Source organism: Mesoplodon bidens (genome assembly GCF_964165515.1).
Source record: "Mesoplodon bidens genome assembly, contig: HAP1_SCAFFOLD_685, whole genome shotgun sequence".
NCBI classification, from domain to species: domain Eukaryota; kingdom Metazoa; phylum Chordata; class Mammalia; order Artiodactyla; family Ziphiidae; genus Mesoplodon; species Mesoplodon bidens.
The window spans coordinates 115550-137170 of record NW_027671342.1 but is presented as its reverse complement, the minus strand read 5'-3'; the positions used below and the strand labels follow the sequence as shown (position 1 = coordinate 137170).

The window sequence follows — 21621 nt, the reverse complement described above, 5'->3', positions numbered from 1 at the left end:
GGTACATCCAGGAGAAAGTATGTAGCATTTAAGACGAATGATAAGAGCGCTGATTTATTAGCACGGGAAAATAGTAAGTATTTAAAAATTTTAAAAAGGTGCATAGAATAAATTCACTATAAAATGATTGATTGATTGATTTCTAGGCAATATATAGAAATAAGACTGGAAGAACATACATGAAAATATTAACACTGATTTCTCAAGGTAGCATTTCCTCTCCTCTCTTTTTATTTTTTCTTCTCAATGTCATCTACTTATTTTTCTAAAATTAACACACATGATGTATGTCATTAAAAAAAAAAGGCATCTCAAATGTTCACAAGAGCAGTACCCTTGGTGGTGACGAGCCCTTGTGCTACCGGCCAGCACAGTCTAGAGGAGAAGGGACCTCATTCCGAGGTCAACAAGGAAGGGGAAACGGGGACATAAATCATCCAAATGCACTTCAGGAGGTAGAAGAGCCAAGCAGTTGCTGTCTTTGCAGATTCCTTCTACTTAGCACCACCTCTGCATCCCCTTCCCGTCCCCAACACACACACACACACACACACACACACCACATTAAACAGCTATAGCACATGCCTGGGAAGACACTCTGCTTGGGAGAAACGAATGCAGAGGGCTTGGCCAGGCAGCCGACCCAGGGCAGAGGCAGAAGAGCACAACTAAAACCAGCCTCCCACTTCTCAGAAAACGATTTTGTCATCCCCATTTCACAAATGGGGAAATGGAGGCCAAATAATTTACAATGAAAGAAAGCTCTGGGATTGGACCCTGGTCTGTCTGATCCCAAAGCTCGTGCAGTGCCTTTCACCAGCTCCAAACTGGGTATGGTACTATGTACTAGGTATTACTTATTTTGCCTTTTCCTTGGAACCTCAAGATCTGTTCTCACCCCACCCCCATGCAGACCTAGCTATCGGGTAGCCTCTGGGAATCTCTGAGTTGCCACCTGAGATGAAAGCTTCGAGGTTTTACCTTGACTCACAGAAACAGACACATCATACAAATACTGAGAAATCTTATCCTCTAGAGTCAGGATTCTAAAGTTAGCATTGAAGGCAAGATTTGCAAATAGTCAGTTACATGGAAAAAGCTCTTTGCTTGACTACCACGTTCATCTTCCCTAGAGACATTCTACACACTAAAGTCTAAGGAAGAAATGAGAGTCTGCGTGTTTGCATCTGGATCTTCAGACATTCTGCTTTGAAGACAATTATGAGAACCAGTGGTGCTGGGACCATGATGCAGCCGTTTGGTCATCCTTGCTCACAGAGAGATCGTAGTCTGTTTAATGTTAAACCTTGTACTGGCAGTATATGCTCATAGGTGTGTTTGTTGCTGGGATTAAACAAACTCATTTATAATAGGGGTTAGAAAATGTCTGCTTGATTTGAAAATCTATTATGCTTATTCTGAGACACATACATGCTGTCCTTTGAAAGGCTTCAGAGAAGTTGGCCACCTGCCCAGCAGCTACCCTCCCTGTGTCCTTGGGCACTGGCCTCATCTCACCACCGTGTGTCATGTGACTCCACTGTGTCTGCTTTTCGCAGCTACAATTTGCTGATGACCCGACACTCACTCTGGAGCTGAGGGCTTCGAGCTGGTGATCCTTTTCTTTGTTCTCACTTTTCAGTTGATTCACCTCCTGTTGTAGTTGTTGAACTTGACCATCCTTTACTAACACGTCTCTTTGCAAAGATGACACCATCTCTGTAAAAGAACCAAACCAAACCAAAACAAAAGACTCATGGAGGTCAAAGAGGCAGGAAGGATTATTGGCAACACCATGGCTGTCAGCCAATGTTTGGAAAAGACCTTCCTAGTCCTGGCCACCACCGCTGCCTGCCTACAATTGGGGAGGCTTTTTCCAAGGGTCTCAGAGCAGGAATGGGAATGAGAGCGAAGTCCACGGAACAGGGTTTGAGGCTTCAGTGAGAATGAGGGGCAGTCAGCACCAGCGAGAGGAGAAGCCTTTGGGGGCCCCTTGTGGGCACAGGCCAGGCAAAGCTGGGAGGAGAGGCCACACCATGGGCCTGGGGAACAAAGGCCCAGCACAGGAAAGGTCCAGGAATTCTTCTCCAGAGGCCAGGAGACGGCCGTGTGGCAGAGGGCACTGCTGGACACTATTGATGGGGTGGTTGGTTTCACAGTCCTCTGAGTTTGGACCCATCTCTACCACTTATTAGCTTGGTGGTCTTGGACAAGTTATTTCACCTCCCACTGTCTGTCCCACACAGAGTTATTGTAAGGGTCGAATGATGCGGTATGTCCCAAGAACACAAAGTGGCTAAATTATGTTTGTTACAGGGCGCCTATTATTTTTCTCGGCAGCCAGCTTCCAAAATGGCCCCAGTGATCCCTACCACCTAGAATTCATGCCCTGTGTAGCCCCTCCCACCCTGAATAGGGCTGCCATGGGTAACCAATATGATACTGTGGAAATGACGGACTGTTTCCTCCCAGGCTGTGTCATAAAAGACACTGTGGGCTCCTCTTTGCTCTCTCTCGAATCACTCACTCCAGGGGAATCCAACTGCTGTGTCGTGAGGACACTCAAGCAGCCCTAGAGAGAAGCATGTGGGCTGAGGGACTAAGGCCTCCAGCCAATAGCCACATGAGCAGCCATTCGGAAGGGGGATCCTCCGGCTCCCCCCGAGGCTTTAGATGACATGACTGATGCCCCAGCCGACATCTTGACTGCAACTCGTGAGAACTAAGTCACCCCCCGCTCAAATTCCTGAACTACAGATACTGGGTGAGATAATAAATATTGGTTGGGGTTTTATCCATTACATTTTGGGGTAACTTGTTATGCAGCAATAGATAACTACTCCATTACTGTAGTATCATTTTTTTAACATCTTTATTGAAGTATAATTGCTTTACAATGATGTGTTAGTTTCTGCTTTATAACCAAGTGCATCAGTTATGCATATACATATCTCCCCATATCTCTTCCCTCTTGCATTGTAGTATCATTTTGAATAAAAGTGGGAAGAAGGGTGCATAACTGCAGTGGTATTGGGTTATCTCCTACGGTTCTTTTCTTGAAAGAACATCAGGCCCAGTTTTAGTGGTAGGTATCAATCAAGAATGTCTATGAAATAAAGCACAAAATGCTCCAGAATTTCAGTTTAAAAATGAGCTTTGCCTCCAGGACACAGTTCAGTTACTTGGAAATTCCTCTGGGGCTTGCCACACTTTGAGTGGGTCCAGCCCATCTCAAGCGTTATCACAACCCAGGTCTGTCCGACTCCCTGATCGGAGAAGGTGGGATCTGAGACAGGCTCGATGCTTGGATGAGGTTTCACTGGCTGACATATGGGAGGAAGGTGAGGACCAGCGAGTTCATCCTTCCATTCCTGGTGCCCAGAACAGCACCTAGCCTGTGGGAGGTGCTCAGAAAATATCTGAGGACATCCCAAGTGAGGGAGGAGCATAAGTAGAGACCTGGGGGCAGCAGGGGGTGGGTGTGGGTGTCATTAAGTTGCAGAGTGAGGCAGAAGAAAAGCACAGATTCATACAGAGATGGGGATTCACGTGCGACTCAATGCTATGCCTGGCTTCTACAGCTGTGGGCATGTTTCCTGTTACGCGCCGGCTGCTTTCAGAGTGATGTGCCCCTCCGAGGCTCACTGCCTCCGCCCTGTCACCTGCTTCTCTCCCTCCCCTCGTCTGTGAGCGGTCCCATCCTCTTCAGGTCTCTAGACATGTCAGTTTCTGCTTAAAAACCTCCACTGGATTCCCAACACCCTTGCAATAAAAACCCAGACCCCCGACCCTGCCCAGCCCCACAATCCCCTGTTCACTCCACGCAGACTCGCTTGCCCTTGGATTGTCCTTGCCCACCTGAAACAGGTCCTCTCTAAAAGAAGGACATAGCCGTGGAGGATACAACATAAACTGGTTAGAATCGGCTAGGTCCAAGGGGGCGTAAGATTCGACTTCCTGGGGAACTGGAGCCTCATTACAGGCTTATTGTAATACATTAGCAAAATGACACACGCACCAGCACAAGGACTGTTCCGAGGCTGACCATAAAGGTCAAAAAGTGGGTGGTGGGGCTTCCCTGGTGGCGTGGTGGTTGAGAGTCCGCCTGCCGATGCAGGGGACACGGGTTCGTGCCCCGGTCCGGGAAGATCCCACATGCCACGGAGCAGCTGGGCCCGTGAGCCATGGCCACTGAGCCTGCGCGTCCAGAGCCTGTGCTCCGCAACGGGAGAGGCCACAACAGCGAGAGGCCCGCGTACAGGAAAAAAAAAAAAAAAAGTGGGTGTTGGCCCAATTCCTGGAAATCCCTGCCCCTTCCCCAAAATATTAGAGTTGTCCCAATCCTCCCACTCATTAGCCTATAAAATTACCCAGCCCATAAAAACTAACCGCCCCATATTTGGGGGTCTCTAGCCTTCTGAGATGGCCCACACTCTGTCTGTGGAGTGTGTTTCTCTCTAAAGAAATCCACTTCTTACTTTGTCTCTCACTGGATTCTTTCTGCGATGAGACATAAAGAACCTGAGCTTTATTAAGTCCCGAGGCCAGATGAGTGATCTCGATTAAAAGATAGTGGGTTCTGACTGGGTTTGAGTCCCAGCCCACGGGTTCAAGTCCCACCTGAGTTCCATGGTTGCACACCCACTAAGCTGGTCCCCCTTGGCCTCCCCCCTTGAAGCGCTGGCCACCACGACACACAGTTTATTTTCTCCACAGTGCCACTGCTCTCTGAAGTGGGCTTGTTTATTCATCCATTTACTTTTATTGTCTGTCACCCCCTCCCGAATCTGTGAGTACAGGAATCTGACTGTCTTGCTTGGCTCTCCCTCCCCAGAGCCTGGAACGGGGCCTGACACCTAGTAGAAGCTCAAGAAACATGTGGAAGCAATGAAGGAATCCAGGGAATCAAAGCTCAGCCACAGCTGTGCGTTGGCTGCCCCTCTCCCAACCCAAGCCCTTTATCAGGGAACCACCTCTGATCAAATTAGAAAATGGTTTCCCTTGGGCCCAAGTGCACTCGGCTGAAATGGGTGAGACCGTGGGTGCCTTAAAGGAGTGACCCCATTTTGTCCACGCTCTAGTTTGCACTCAGGCTGCTTTGTGGAACCACCCAAGCCACAAGGCGACCTGTGTTCTCCCTGGTGGGGCCAGTGCTCAGGAGACCTTGTAGCCAAGAGATACCATTCTCTCAAATATTTACCAGGCCCTGCCCTCGGATGGGTGGCAAGAAACCTCCACTGAGGGAGAACTCTAATGCACCAACACGGGTGATCCCTGAGGCTGCACCCAGGTCACGGGCACAGGTGTGCTGGTTGACTGGTGATGTCTGCAGGGGGAGGGCAGAAGCTCTGGGGCCTGAATGCAGAAGGGCCTCACCTGACGTGATGGCGGCCTCCCTCCTTAAGTTCTCGGCCTCGTGCTTCAGGGAGGTGATTTCTAAGTTTCTCTCAGACAGGTTCTGGCACAGCACCTGGTTGTAGCCTTGCTGTAGGGCACTGATCTGTGGAAAGAGGCAACACACAGTCAGAGGGGGCCAGCCAGGCCTGCAGGACACGCCAGTACTTCTCCAACGTTGGGCAAAGAGTCGGGTTGATCTTGGATCGGGGTGTTGGGGAAACCAAGGTTTTCAGTTGTCACTAGTGGAAGGGGCAGGAGGGGCCTGTTCCTTTAGTGACCACCATGTCATCGGTCCTCGAGACACAAACCTTATCTTTGTGGCCACCCAGGGGCTCCGGTGCTGCTGTCTTCCTATGACCTGTGGGTTTTCAGCCATAAATAGACCAGCTGTTGGTTCCAGATCATCCAGCACTGACTGGATGCACAGCCAAGTTCAAGAGCCGGGAGCAGGTTATGAAATGAATTCCCTCTAATGAGAATAGAGGGTAGTTTTTACCTCACAGAACACTCCAGAGTTTACAGAGCCCGTTCACACATGCTACACTGATACTCGTCATAGCGTTGCTGAAGGCTGACGTTCCCATTAATGTGCCCATTTTGCAAGGGAGCCAGGTTGAGACTCAGAGAGGTTAGGCCCCCTGCTCGGGATCACGCGGCTGGTCAGACGTGGAGTCTGATTCAAACCCAGTCTTTAGTTGCCTGGTTCCTCCTTCCCAGGTGGCTCTAGGAATGAGTGTGAGAAGTTGGAGGCTGTAAGGCATGACATGGACTCGGGAGCCGGACTGTAGCCTTCAAGTCCTGTCTCTGCCAGTTAACGGGCTTTGTGAACACAAGGAGGACACCATATTCTGTTTCCTTTTGTTCTGTCTGTACGCGGGGTGATGGTAGTCCCAACCTGATAGGATTGTTAGAAGTATTTTAGTAAGTTAGCATGTGTACAAGTGATCAGATCATGCCTGGCACACGGCACAGGGGGATGAGCTGTGACGGTCCTCTCCTCTGACTACCCACGCGGTGTTTTTTTTCTTTTGTTTTGGGTTTATTTTGGGTTTTTTTGCAGTACGCGGGCCTCTCACTGTTGTGGCCTCTCCCATTGCGGAGCACAGGCTCCGGTCGCGCAGGCTCAGCGGCCATGGCTCACGGGCAGAGCCGCTCCGCGGCATGTGGGATCTTCCCGGACCGGGACACGAACCTGTGTCCCCTGCATTGGCAGGTGGACTCTCAACCACTGCGCCACCAGGGAAGCCCTCACAGGGTGTTTTAGCTTCAGCTTCCCTCGTCCGTCTCTGGGGAAGGTAGTTGGTAATCTTTATGTGTGCATTTGTAAGCCTTGCCAGGCTCACTTAAACGCCAGTGTGGTTGTTATTAAGCGCAAATACAGGGGCGTCCCTGGTGACGCAGTGGGTGAGAGTCCGCCTGCCGATGCAGGGGACGCGGGTTCGTGCCCCGTTCCGGGAAGATCCAACATGCCGCGGTGCGGCTGGGTCTGTGGGCCGTGGCCGCCGAGCCTGCGCGTCCGGAGCCTGTGCTCCGCAATGGGAGAGGCCACAACAGTGAGAGGCATGTGTACCACAAAATAAAAACCAAAAAAAAACAGGAAATACAGGAATCGTGGGTGGGAGGACCACAGGCCGGCTCTATCTATGGCTGCTGTGAGCACCCTCTAAGTCCATGGCTCAGAGCCCCCTCAAGGGCGGTCTCCCCTCCAGGGGTCTAGGTCTACACGTGGGGTGCGGAAGGCTCTCCATCAAATGCAACGTTGGTAAGGGCCCGAAAGTAGCTGCCAGGCCTCGGCCTCCACAGAGCAGGTACCTGAGAGGTTGGGAAAGAGAGCTGGGACGGGAACACCCTCCCTCTCGGTTTGATGTGGCCAGACTGCTTGTTCTGAGTGGCCCGGACTTCCCCACCTCAAGGTGCACTGTGGGCCTTTGCCCTGTGATTTTTCAGATGTCAGGCCTCAGTACTCCACAGGGACACGTTTATTGGGGCATAAATGCCACGCAATCCGTAGACAGGACAAGAACTACCTTGTTGTTTTGTTTTTTTTTTTTTTTTTTTGCTGTACGCGGGCTTCTCACTGTTGTGGCCTCTCCCGTTGCGGAGCACAGGCTCCGGACGTGCAGGCTCAGTGGTCATGGCCCACGGGCCCAGCCGCTCCGCAGCATGTGGGATCTTCCCGGACCGGGGCACGAACCTGCGTCCCCTGCATCGGCAGGCGGACTGTGAACCACTGCACCACCAGGGAAGCCCCACTAGCTTGTCTTGATAGATCAAAACGGAAGTGACAAGGAGAAGGATGTAATTTCTTTTCTTTTTTTAAAAATAAATTTTATTTATTTATTTATTTATTTTTGGCTGCGTTGGGTCTTTGTTGCGGTGCATAGGCTTATTGCAGCGCCTTCTCTTGTTGCAGAGCATGGGCTCTAGGCGCACGGGCTTCAGTAGTTGTGGCACGAGGGCTCAGTAGTTGTGGCACACGGGCTTAGATGTTCCACGGCATGTGGGATCTTCCTGGACCAGGGCTCGGGCCCGTGTCCCCTGCACTGGCAGGCGGATTCCTAACCACTGTGCCACCAGGGAAGTTCTGGGTGCAATTTCTTTGTTCTCCTAAGGTAAGTTTGCCAGATTTAGGGGAGGAAAAAAGGATGTTCACTTAAATTAGGATTTCAGATAATGAATAATATTTCAGTGCAAATGTGTCCCATGCAATATTTGGGACACACACTAAAACGAAATTCTAAAATTCAAATTTAACTGGGTGTCCTTACTTTATCTGGCAACCCCACCCGAAGAGAGTTCCTAAACTTCAGTCATTCATATACCACTTTCACCATTTTTCCCATGTCTCTTGGCTAGCCCCACTATAATTTCTTAGCATTTTTCGTAGAAGCAGCTCCCTTTTTAAACTTAAAAACGTGCATTAAATTAAAAATAACTGCTATAAGAGTAAATAGAGACTCAGTATCTTAAATAAAAATGATCCCTCCAAAAGAAGAAATACAGGAATTTCCCTGTTTATCATCAGACCAGGTTGCAGGCAGCACACAAAAAAAAAAAAAAAAAAAAAAGATTGGGGGGAGGTGGTGGGCATGCCCAGGTAATGGAGTTCGGGCGTGCTGATATGGCCACCAGATGGCGGTCACAGCCTTTGGTCTTGGTTTGTGTCCTTGGAAATCTTGTCATTATTACTCTGGTAGAGTTAACAGATACGTCAAGGTCTCACACGTTTTCCTACTCGTTTCATGCACCATCATGGTTCAGAGTCTAGGACACTTGGGGCAGTTACACTTACTTTTTCCCTGGGGCACCTGAGACATTTTTGGGGGGATCTATGCTAGAAGTTGAGGGGACACAGGCCACTCTGACCCCCACTCTCCCCAAGGCTATACTTTTGCATGTTTGTGCTTTGGAAACTTTGAGTAAAAAAATTCTTTCACATTTTACTTTTCTCTGTTGGGGGGAAATACCACTTTTCCATAAAAGGTCCTTGGAACACTGAAAGTGTTTGTAAGCTCTTCTAAGCTTAATGCTTTTATTTGCAAGATACCAGAGATAGAACACACAGAGACAAACTTCCGGGAGGGAAAACATACGTTCCCCTCTAAGATTCCAGTGGTTTTGACAGATTTAAAATATTTCAATCTGAGTGTCAGAGTTTTAGGATTTCAGATTGCTGGAAAACTCCAAAGAGTCTTCAAACCTCTTTGATAATTTTACTATCAAAATAAATATCCATATTGTTTGTAATGGCATCAATTCCAAGATGTTTAATGTCTGTTAAGCTGTGTAATAAAATGGGCACTGAATCATAAGAAAGTTAAGAGTGCTAGGAGGAGTGATTGTTTCAGGATGATAATTTGGCTTCTAATTACCACAGGCGTATAAGAGCACATGGAGGTAAGAATTTTCTAGTGATACTGTAGCAGATCGAAGATCTCTGAGAGCAAATCATTATGCACACACCTTCGGGGACCAGGGAAAACACATAAAGTAATCAGAACCATAAATCAACCTGCCATGTGGCTTACACTTCTGGTGGAATGCTCTGCAGGCAGTAGAATAGTTAAGAAACTAAAATGTCAGTGGATGAAACTCGATTTGAGTTCAAATGAATTGAGCCTCTGGTTCACATATGCCTTGCTATAAAATATTCTTCTTCAGTTATAAGTGAAGCTCCAGGGGTAGGGGAGGCAAGAGCATGATGCATCAGTGTAATTATTTCTAGACAATTTCTTTGTAAAAAAACCATTTTTTTCCCCCAGATATCGGCAGCCACTTTAAATAAAACTCAAATTGGGACCGGCTGATATTCAAAGATATGTGGAAATTATATAATATTCTATGTCAAATATATTTCAATTATTTAAAAAAAGGTATGTGGGGAATTGCCTGGCAGTCCAGTGGTTAGGACTCTGTGCTTCCACTGCTGGAGGCCTGGGTTTGATCCCTGGTCAGGGAACTAAGATCCTGCAAGCCGCGTGGTATGGCCAAAAATAAAAAAGGTATGTGGGAATAATTCAGCCTCATCCATGTACCTGAAAAAGACATGTCATTTTCTCAGGAAAGCTCTGAAATGGGAGAATAACTGAAAGGAATATTTCAGCAAAATTGGGTTCAGTTCAAGAAAAAGATGCTCATTAATGTGTCAGCTACATGTCAAGGTAGCTGTTTGCACTAATAATTCCTACAGGACCTGTTACTTTCCTTGTTTTTTCAAAACCAGGTTTGAAGGAGAGTCATTAGTTCCTTTAAATATTAGAGCATGTATTTGTTGACTTGTTTATTCTGTCTCCCTCACTAGAGCATAACAGGGGGAAGGATCATGTCTGTCTTGTTCTCTGCTGAATTCTCAGAGCCTGGAAGAGGGCATGGCACGGGATAGGCCCCCCAAAATATTTCTTTGGATTAATGGACGGATGGATGGATGGATGAATAAAGAACAAACAAACAGACACAGTCCTAACAGAGTTCTAGAAGGTTACTGGGCCCAACCTTTGCCTTCATGGAGCTTACAGTTTCCTGCTAGAATCTCCTAGGTTCACCATACACAATCTGTGTCCTTTCTAGAGCACCATTTCTAGGATTGAAACTGTGTACCTAGAATCGGTTACAGAGGGAAAGACAGCAAACAGAGAACAAGAGAACAAAGGCCCCCAAGCACTGACTACGGTTTTTGTTTTCCTCTCTCCTTTTTTAAAATGTTTATTTATTTATTTATATTTTTCTTATTAGTCACCCATTTTATACACATCAGTGTATACATGTAAATCCCAATCTCTCAATTCATCATACCACCACCCCCACCCCCTGCCGCTTTCCCCCCTTGGTGTCCATACGTTTGTTCTCTACATGTGTGTCTCCATTTCTTCTCTGCAAACTGGTTCATCTTTACCATTTTTCTAGGTTCCACATATATGCGTTAATATAGGATATTTGTTCTTCTCTTTCTGACTTACTTCACTCTGTATGGCAGTCTCTAGATGCATCCACGTCTCTACAAATGACCCAATTTTGTTCCTTTTTATGGTTGAGTAATATTCCATTGTATATATGTACCACTTCCTCTTTAACCATTCGTCCGTCGATGGGCATTTAGGTTGCTTCCATGATCTGGCTATTGTAAATAGTACTGCAATGAACATTGGGGTGCATGTGGCTTTTTGAATTATGGTTTTCTCTGGGTATATGCCCAGTAGTGGGATTGCTGGGTCCTATGGTAATTCTATTTTTAGTTTTTTAAGGAACCTCCATACTGTTCTCCATAGTGGCTGTATCAATTTACATTCCCACCAACAGTGCAAGAGGGTCCCCCTTTTCTCCACACCTTCTCCAGCGTTTGTTGTTTGTAGATTGTCTGATGATGCCCATTCTAACTGGTGTGAGGTGATACCTCATTGCAGTTTTGATTTGCATTTCTCTAATAATTAATGATGTTGAGCAGCTTTTCATGTGCTTCTTGGCCAGCGGTATATCTTCTTTGGAGAAACGTCTATTTAGGTATTCTGCACATTTTTGAATTGGGTTGTTTGTTTTTTTAATATTGAGCTGCATGAGCTCTTTATATATTTTGGATATTAATCATTTGTCAGTTGCTTCCTTTGCAAATATTTTCCCCCAGTCTGAGGGTTGTCTTTTCATCCTGTTTATGGTTTCCTTTGCTGTGCAAAAGCTTTGAAGTTTCATTAGGTCCCATTTGTTTATTTTTGTATTTATTTCCATTACTCTAGGAAGTGGATCAAAAAATACCTTGCTGTGATTTATGTCAAAGAGTGTTCTTCCTATGTTTTCCTCTAAGAATTTTAGAGTGTCTGGTCTTACATTTAGGTCCCTAATCCGTTTTGAGTTTATTTTTGTGTATGGCGTTAGGGAGTGTTCTAATTTCATTCTTTTACATGCAGCTGTCCAGTTTTCCCATCACCACTTATTGAAGAGACTCTCTTTTCTCCACTGTATATCCTTGACTCCTTTGTCATAGATTAGTTGACCATAGGTGTGTGGGTTTATCTCTGGGCTTTCTATCCTGTTCCATTGACCTATATTTCTGTTTTTGTGCCAGTACCATATTGTCTTGATTACTGTGGCTTTGTAGTATAGGCTGAAGTTAGGGAGTCTGATTCCTCCAGCTCCGTTTTTTTCCCTCAAGACTGCTTTGGCTATTCGGGGTCTTTTGTGTCTCCACACAAATTTTAAGCTTTTTTGTTCTAGTTCTCTAAAAAATGCCATTGGTAATTTGATAGGGATTGCATTGAATCTGTAGATTGCTTTGGGTAGTAGAGTCATTTTCACAATATTGATGCTTGCAATCCAAGAACATGGTATATCTCTCCATCTGTTGCTATCATCTTTAATTGCTTTCATCAGTGTCTTACAGTTTTCTGCATACAGGTCTTTGTCTCCCTAGGTAGGTTTATTCCTAGGTATTGTATTTTTTGGTTGCAGTGGTACATGAGAGTGTTTCCTTAATTTCTCTTTCAGATTTTTCATCATTAGTGTATAGGAATGCAAGAGATTTCTGTGCATTCATTTTGTGTCCTGCAACTTTACCAAGTTCATTGATTAGCTCTCGTAGATATCTGGTGGCATCTTTAGGATTCTCTCTGTAGAGTATCCTGTCATCTGCAAACAGTGACAGTTTTACTTCTTCTTTTACAATTTGGATTCCTTTTATTGCTTTTTCTTCACTGATTGCTGTGGCTAGGACTTCCAAAACTATGTTGAAGAATAGTAGTGAGAGTGGACATCCTTGTCTTGTTCCTGATCTTAGAGGAAATGCTTTCAGTTTTCCACCATTGAGAATGATGTTTGCTGTGGCTTTGTCATATATGGCCTTTACTATGGTGAAGTAGGTTCCCTCTATGCCCACTTTCTGGAGAGTTTTTATCATAAATCAGAGCTGAATTTTGTCAAAAGCTTTTTCTGCATCCATTGAGATGATCATATGGTTTTTCTTTTTCAATTTGTTAATATGGTGTATCACATTGATTGATTTGCATATATTGAAGAATCCTTGCCTCTTTGGGATAAATCCCACTTGATCATGGTGTATGATCCTTTTAATGTGTTGTTGGATTCTGTTTGCTAGTATTTTGTTGAGGATTTTTGCATCTATATTCATCAGTGATATTGGTCTGTAATTTTCTGTTTTTGTAGTATCTTTGTCTGGTTTTGGTATCAGGGTGATGGTGGCCTCAGAGAATGAGTTTGGGAGTGTTCCTTCCTCTGCAATTTTTTGGAAGAGTTTGAGAAAGATGGGTGTTAGCTCGTCTCTAAATGTTTGATAGCATTCACCTGTGAAGCCTTCTGGTCCTGGACTTCTGTTTGTTGGAAGATTTTTAATCACAGTTTCAATTTCATTACTTGTGATTGGTCTGTTCATATTTTCTATTTCTTCCTGGTTCAGACTTGAAAGGTTATAACTTTCTAAGAATTTGTTCATGTCTTCCAGGTTGTCCATTTTATTGGCATAGAGTTGCTTGTAGTTGTCTCTTAGGATGCTTTGTATTTCTGCGGTGTCTGTTGTAACTTCTTTTTCCTTTCTAATTTTATTGATTTGAGTCCTCTCCCTCTTTTTCTTGATGAGTCTGGCTAATGGTTTATCAATTTTGTTTAACTTCTCAAAGAACCAGCTTTTAGTTTTATTGATCTTTGCTATTGTTTTCTTTGTTTCTATTTCATTTATTTCTGCTCTGATCTTTATGATTTCTTTCCTTCTGATCACTTTGGGGTTTGTTTGTTCTTCTTTCTCTAGTTCCTTTAGGTGTAACGTTTGTTTAGATTGTTTATTTGAGAATTTTCTTGTTTCTTGAGGTAGGCCTGTATAGCTATGAACTTCCCTCTTAGAACTATGGGATGCTTTTGCTGCATCCCATAGGTTTTGGATCATCGTGTTTTCATTGTCATTTGTCTCTAGGTATTTTTTGATTTCCTCTTTGATTTCTTCAGTGATCTCTTCGTTATTTAGTAACGTACTGTTTAGCCTCTATGTGTTTCTGTTTTTTACGGTTTTTTCCCTGTAATTCATTTCTAATCTCATAGCGTTGTGGTCAGAAAAGATGCTTGATATGATTTTAATTTTCTTAAATTTCCTGAGGCTTGATCTGTGACCCAAAACGTGATCTATCCTGGAAAATGTTCCGTGCGCACTTGAGAAGAAAGTGTAATCTGCTGTTTTAGTATGGAATGTCCTACAAATATCAATTAAATCTATCTGGTCTATTGTGTCATTTAAAGCTTGTGTTTCCTTATTAATTTTCTCTTTGGATGATCTGTCCATTGGTGTAAGTGAGGTGTTCAAGTCCCCCACTATTATTGTGTTACTGTTGATTTCCTCTTTTAGAGCTGTTAGCGATTGCCTTTTGTATTGAGGTGTTCCTATGTTGGGTGCATATATATTTATAATTGTTATATCTTCCTCTTGGATTGATCCCTTGATCATTACGTAGTGTCCTTCCTTGTCTCTTGTAACATTCTTTATTTTAAAGTGTATTTTACCTGATATGAGTATTGCTACTCCAGCTTTCCTTTGATTTCCATTTGCATGGAATATCTTTTTCCATCCCCTCACTTTCAGTCTGTATGTGTCCCTAGGTCTGAAGTGGGTCGCCTGGAGACAGCATATAGATGGGTCTTGTTTTTGTATCCTTTCAGCAACCCTGTGTCTTTTGGTTGGAGCATTTGATCCATTCACGTTTAAGGTAATTATCGATATGTATGTTTCTATGACCATTTTCTTAATTGTTTTGGGTTTGTTTTTGTAGGTCCTTTTCTTCTCTTGTGTTTCCAACTTAGAGAAGTTCCTTTAACATTTGTTGTAGAGCTGGTTTGGTGGTGCTGAATTCTCTTAGCTTTTGCTTGTCTGTCAAGCTTTTGATTTCTCCATCGAATCTCAATGAGATCCTTGCTGGGTAGAGTAATCTTGGTTGTAGGTTCTTCCCTTTCATCACTTAAGTATATCATGCCACTCCCTTCTGGCTTGTAGAGTTTCTGCTGAGAAATCAGCTGTTAACCTTCTGGGAGTTCCCTTGTATGTTATTTGTCATTTTTCCCTTGCTGCTGTCAATAATTTTTCTTTAATTTTTGCCAAGTTGATTACTATGTGTCTCGGTGTGTTTCTCCTTGGGTTTCCCCTGTATGGGACTCTCTGTGCTTCCTGGACTTGGGTGGCTATTTCCTTTCCGATGTTAGGGAAGTTTTTGACTATAATCTCTTCAATATCTTCTCGGGTCCTTTCTCTCTCTCTTCTCCTTCTGGGACCCGTATAATGTGAACGTTGTTGTGTTTAATGTTGTCCCAGAGGTCTCTTAAGCTGTCTTCATTTCTTTTCATTCTTTTTTCTTTATTCTGTTCCGCAGCAGTGAATTCCACCATTCTGTCTTCCAGGTCACTTATCCGTTCTTTTGCCTCAGTTATTCTATTGATTCCTTCTAGTGTGTGGTTTTTTTTTCAGTTATTGTATTGTTCATCTCTGTTTGTTTGTTCTTGAATTCTTCTAGATCTTTGTTAAACATTTCTTGCATCTTCTCGATCTTTGCCTCCATTCTTTTTCTGACGTCCAGGATCATCTTCACTATCATTATTCTGAATTCTTTTTCTGGAAGGTTGCCTATCTCCATTTCATTTAGTTGTTTTCTGGGGTTTTACCTTGTTCCTTCATCTGTTACATAGCCCTCTGCCTTTTCATCTTTTCTGTCTTTCTGTGAATATTGTTTTTGTTCCACAAGCTGCAGGATTGTAGTTCTTCTTGTTGCTGCTGTCTGCCCTCTGGTGGATGAGGCTAAGAGGCTTGTGGAAGTTTCCTGATAGGAGGGACTGGTGGTGGGTAGAGCTGGCTGTGGCATTGGTAGGCAGAGCTCTGTAAAACTTTAATCTGCTTGTCTGCTGATGGGTGGGTCTGGGTTCCCTCCCTGTTAGTTGTTTGGCCTGAAGTGACCCAACACTGGAGCCTACCCAGGCTCTTTGGTGGAGCTAATGGCAGACTCTGGGAGGGCTCATGCCAAGGAATACTTCCCAGAACTTCTGCTGCCAGTGCCCTTGTCCCTTGGTGAGCCACAGCTGTCCCCTGCCTCTGCAGGAGACCCACCAACACTAGCAGGTAGATCTGGTTCAGTCTCCTAGGGGGGTCACTGCTCCTTCCCCTGGGTCCCAATGCACACACTACTTTGTGTGTGCCCTCCAAGAGTGGAATCGCTCTTTCCCCCAGTCCTGCCAAAGTCCTGCAATCAAATCCCACTAGCCTTCAAAGTCTGAGTCTCTAGGAATTCCTCCTCCCATTGCTGGACCCCCAGGTTGGGAAGCCCGACGAGGGGCTCAGAACCTTCACTCCAGTGGGTGGACTTCTGTGGTATAAGTGTTCTCCAGTTTGTGAGTCACCCACCCAGCAGTGATGGGATTTGATTTTATTGGGATTGCGCCCCTCCTACTGTCTCATTGCGCCTTCTCCTTTGTCTTTGCATGTGGGGTATCTTTTTTGGTGAGTTCCAGTGTCTTCCTGTCGCTGATTGTTCAGCAGTTAGTTGTGATTCCAGTGTTCTCGAAAGAGGGAGTGAGAGCATGTCCTTCTACTCCGCCATGTTGAACCAAACCTGACTACGGTTTTAAGCAGAATTATGCACTGAGGCCAAAATTCATCAATGACCAATTGCTTTTTTATCAACTTTGTTGAGATATAATTTATGTACAAGATCAGTGGCCAATTTTAAAGTAGTTCTTTAAAACTTAAAAAAATTTTTTTTTCTTTTGGATTTAGTTTCAGGAGGAAGGAAGTTGACTGGTAAATCCAGACATTCTGGGTGGAGAATTTTTGGTGAAATTCCCTATAAATGAACCAGCAGCTGCCTTCAGGGTTTGATAAAGGCCTCAGTGTTTGGAACACTGTGGGGTTCCTCCTCCCCACCTCCAGCTCTTTCTGGCTGGGTCCGGGTGGGTGTGAGAAGTGGTCACTGAAGCGACAGGAGTTGGGTGGAAATGCAAAGTGGGTGTGAAAGCATGAGGTGTACAAGGTGGCAGAGCTGAGCCCAAGTCACATCACCGCCTCTCACTTGCTGTGCAAGCTGTAACAAGCTCCTGGGCATCTCTGAGCGTGCCTCAGTCTCCTCATCTGTAGAATGGCATCTGCCAGAAGACTGAGGTTTAACTAGCTAATGAGGGGACTTCCCTCATGGTGCAGTGGTTAAGAATCCCCCTGCCAATGCAGGGGACAGGAGTCCGAGCCCTGGTCCAGGAAGATCCCACATGCTGTGGAGAAACTATGCCCGTGGGCCACAACTACTGAGCCTGCACTCTAGAGTCCGCGAGCCACAGCTACTGAAGCCCTCATGCTGCAACTACTGAAGCCCACGTGCCTAGAGCCCATGGTCTGCAGCAAGAGAAGCCACTGCAATGAGAAGCCCATGCACCACAGTGAAGAGTAGACCCTGCTCACTGCAAATAGAGAAAGCCCGTGCACAGCAACGAAGACCCAATGCAGCCATAAATAAATAAATAAATTAAATAAAATAAATAAATAAATAAATAAATAAATAAATAAGCTAATGCACCCAAAGCATCTGCACCGGGGCCTGAACATGGTAGGCACTTAATGAAATCTAATATTGTTCTTACAAGGCTAGAAACTTGCCAACCCTGCACTCCCTGGAACTGTACTCCTCACCATGCTGTGCTCACTGCCCATTTCTAACTACCCGGGTGGCTCCCTCCAGGCTCTACCTGAGAGCTGTCACCCTGTGCTGTGACCCAAGGCCCCGACCCACTTGTCTCTGAGCCCTACCTGGTTTTTCAAGCTCTGGATCTCTCTCTGTTGGGCATCGTCCTCTTCATGCAGAACCTGAAACTTGGGCGGGATCACCCTCTCCTTCTGCCTGGAGGCAGCTGTTTCCAACAGCTTCTGCCTCAGGTTGGCCACTTGGTTCTGCAGGCTTGCTATCACGGTGTCTTTGTATTTAGATTCAAGTTCAAAATCGGAGAGACGGCTGACTTCTTTTCCCAGCAGAAGAATTATTTCATCCTGGGTGGAGGCCAGATGGGAAATTTACTAGGTGTGGGTCTGGGTGTAAGGCTGAGCCCATTTAAAGAAAGACAGGAAAAATATGGTATCATTCTTTGGGAAGGTGAGGGCAGGCAGGGAGGGAAAAAGCAGACTTTCAAGGCTATCTCTGTCACTTGGAAAATCTCATAGAGACAAGAATTGGGTTAAAATGAGGTAATTGTATATAGACTCCTGTAATGGATGTCTATACCTCACAGGTACGGAAACTTTCCTTTCCCCGAGAATTAGACTTTCATATTAAGAACAACCATCCCACTTGGGAACTTTTGTTGCTAGAAAGTTTACTTAGAGTGTTTTCATTTATAATATTCAGCCTAGCACACCGGGGACCTAGGAAAGGTAGTTAGGAAAACAACATTCTGTTTGACCACATTCTGCCTATAATGAGGGTTATTTGTTTTAACTTAAAACATTCTGAACTATTTGTTTTCCCTTTCCTCTCTTCTAATATTTCCTGCCTCTTTTGGCTATTCATGTATGAATTTTTTCCAGGTAACTCAATCTGGAAAGTAAATGAGACAGGAATACTGATTTATTTGCATGGGCTCATGTAAACTTTTGGCTGGAAAAACAAAATTGCTGGTAGACTGTACCCACAGGTATAATTAACCCTGTCCTCCATCTCTCCAGTGATAAAGCTCTGCAGCCAAAGAATTGGTTAGGTTTTCCAAAAAAGGAAAAAAAAAATCCCCCAAACTTCTCACCAGACGTTATCAATAAAATGTCAGAAAAACTGAAGAAGAAGAAGAAGAAGAAGAAATTCCCCAGAGGCCTTTTCCAAAGCAGTCACGGGAGGAGGTAAACGGGCAATTTCTGGGCCAGCTCATTCCCAGGAGAGCCGTGCAGTCAGCCTCACGACCTGCTAGCTCCGTGACCTGGGGAAGGACAGGGTCTCGCTCATGAGAAAGCCTGTCTGACATTGCCAGCTGCTGCCAGGGGCCTTCCTTTGGGTCCTTGTGAAAGTTGGTGGCAAAACTTCAAGAGAGAGCATCAGACATATTCCCTACTCCTGGGCAGTTTCCCCTGTTTCACCCTGTTATGATCAGCCAGGTGCTTATTCATTTTTCATGCAACAAACATTCATCGGGCAGCAACTAAGTGCCAGGCCCCGTGCCAGTGCTGGAATATAAGAAGTTTGCAGAGGGCAGTGGACAGCTGTGGGTTCTGCTTTCCTGCTGAGGGTCCCCTTGCCCTTCTTGGAGGGAGTGTTCCTCCTTCCATTTGGTCTGGGTAGGACTGTCAGTCATGTGCCCTGCTCCTTCCTGTCCCACCTCCCCATGTGCATGTGGCCCAAGCTGGTCAATCAGAGATTTCACACATCGATTACAGAGGGAGAGGATCTTGCCTTCTTTTGGATCATGTAGGCTTGTTTGCCTGAGTTTGTCTTTTCTAACACACAAAGCCAGCCTTATGAAGAAAGCCAGGCACTGAGGGAAACAGAGGGGAGAAGTTGGTAGTGGGGAGGTGTTCTGATGACATTATTCAAGCTCCTGGATCTAGCCATACCTGAAGCTAGTGGCCCTTTAAATTTTCCAATAAGATGAGCTAATCAATGTTCCCCCTCAAGCTAATTTGTTTATTGTCACTTGAAGGAGTCCTGGCAAGTCAGGGTATAAACGACTTATCAAGAGAAAGAATTATTTCTATTATAAATAGAAAAAATGATAAATGGCTTATAAAAATTTTCTATAAATAGAAAAAATTATAGTGGTTGCACTATATTTCCAAGTTAAAATTGAGGCAGGTTGAAAAATGGCTACAAATACTTTGCAGTTTTGCCATCCAGTCTATTTCCCCACCCTCTAGTCTGGGCTGGCCCCGTGACTAGCTTTAACCAACGGAATGGAGTGGAAGTGATGCTGCATGATCTCCAGGCAAGTTCTTACAGGCTGTGCAGCTTCTGCTCTGGCCCCCTGGGAACCCTGAGACCACCGTGCTGTGACGAAAAGCCACATGCACAAAGGGGCGCACCAGTCCAGGCGTCCTGGCTGAGGCCCTAGATGTGGGAAGGAGGCCAATGGAAACCGACCACCAGCCTGGCCAAGCCAGAGGCTTACTGAGGCCGCATGAGTGAGGCCAGGGGACACGAGCAAAGGAACCTTCCAGGTCAACCCATAGATTCTGGGGAATAATGAATTGCTGTTTGAAGCCGCTAAGTTTTGGGATGGCTTGTTACACAGCGATAAATACAGAATCTGAGTGTGGCTTCTCGCCTTTCTGCAACATTTTTCAGAGTCTGGTCCCAGGATGCCTGGGTTGGAACCCCCTGCCTTCTGAAGGTTTGGATTTCCGTGTCTGACAAGAACCCCAGGTAGGTCTGCTCCTCACAAACTCTGAGAATTGCTGCAGGAGCAGGCCCTGGCCCTGAAGGAAAGCGAGATATTATAGACTCCTTCTTTTAGAGTAACTTTCGAGTTGTGTCTAAGTGGGGAGAAATTGACCTGGGCCCTTCCCAGGATGTCTTGAATCCACCTGTTCTGCTCGCATCCCTGCTTTAAACCTCTCTGGTTCTTTAACGAGTCTCTCGGCCCACGCCTCCCTGACTTCAGGGCTCACGTCCTCCTGCAAGGAACGTGTTTTTGCATCGCTGTTCCATCACTGAAGGTTGACCAAGTGATTACTGTGTGGGAGTTAGAAGTACCCTCTGAGAAGCTAACCAGACCTCGATTTGAATCCTAACACTGCTCCTTGCACTGGGCAGCCTTGAACACATTACTGAACCTCTCTGAGATTCAGTTTCCTCATCTGCAAAGTGAGGGTGATGCAATCTTTTTTGAAGATGGTGAAGATTAACGAGCTAATAAATGTCAAGTGCACAGGACATGGCCCAGCACACAGTAGGTGCTCAGTACCTTGTAGTTGTAGATGTTATTTGGGATAAAATGAGCAGTGGCCAAACCTGGCTGAATGTCTTGGGAGGAAGAGGTGGTTTCTTGGAAGTAGGAAAAAGGGACAGTCCTTGAGACACAGAGAACAAGAGGCAGTGGCAATCTCTCCATGGTCCCTCTTGCTGCTGTAGCTCTGTGCTTCCCCAAGACCCCTCACCTTATCGTGCTGGGACAGGTCCTGGTCCACAAAAATTTCTCTGTAGGGCTCTGCCACAGGAATTTCCTCGGCCACTGATTGTTCCGACAGTTCCGCGGCGTTGGTCCACACTAACACACAAGGTCAACAGAGAATGCAGAGGAGACAGTGAGTTTCCCCAAAGTCTTAAAAAATATTTTCAGATTAACCTTCACATTCATGAGACTTATGCACTGAAAGCATTACAGGAGGACTGGAAAGGGTAAGAGCTGCCTCATTTCTCTTCCCCAGCGTTAACTGCACTGATGCACTGTGGTGTGTCTCTTTCCAGACTTTTTTCTATGCTGCATAAGAGCTGAGGACCTTGGGCAAATCATTTGCTCTCTATAAGCCTTCGTTTCCACATACATAATTCAGGATTCCTGATAGTCTCTGTTATAAAGGGCTATCTGGAGATTAAATAGAATAATGATATAGAGCAGGGCTTGGCAAACTATGGCCCTGCGGCCAAATCTGGAATTCTGACTATGTTTGTAAATAAAGTTTTATTGCAACATAGCCACAGTGATCATTTACATATTATTTATGGCTGCTTCCCAGCTACAAAGGCAGAGCTGAGTAGTTGCAGCAGAGACCATGTGACCCACAAGTACTAC

The 21621-nt window shown here is 45.3% G+C and overlaps 1 protein-coding gene across 1 annotated transcript in view; it reads right to left on the bottom strand.

The window, feature by feature from the left end:
• Window positions 1-21621, bottom strand: part of LOC308611542 (forkhead-associated domain-containing protein 1-like) — an 88224-nt gene that overhangs the window by 21659 nt on the left and 44944 nt on the right. The window contains exons 4-7 of the mRNA XM_081260271.1: window positions 20987-21096; window positions 17663-17899; window positions 5377-5500; window positions 1589-1719 (exon numbers count right to left, since the gene is read on the bottom strand). Coding sequence (XP_081116397.1) covers window positions 1589-1719; window positions 5377-5500; window positions 17663-17899; window positions 20987-21096 — 602 coding nt within the window. The remainder of the gene's footprint in view (window positions 1-1588; window positions 1720-5376; window positions 5501-17662; window positions 17900-20986; window positions 21097-21621) is intronic.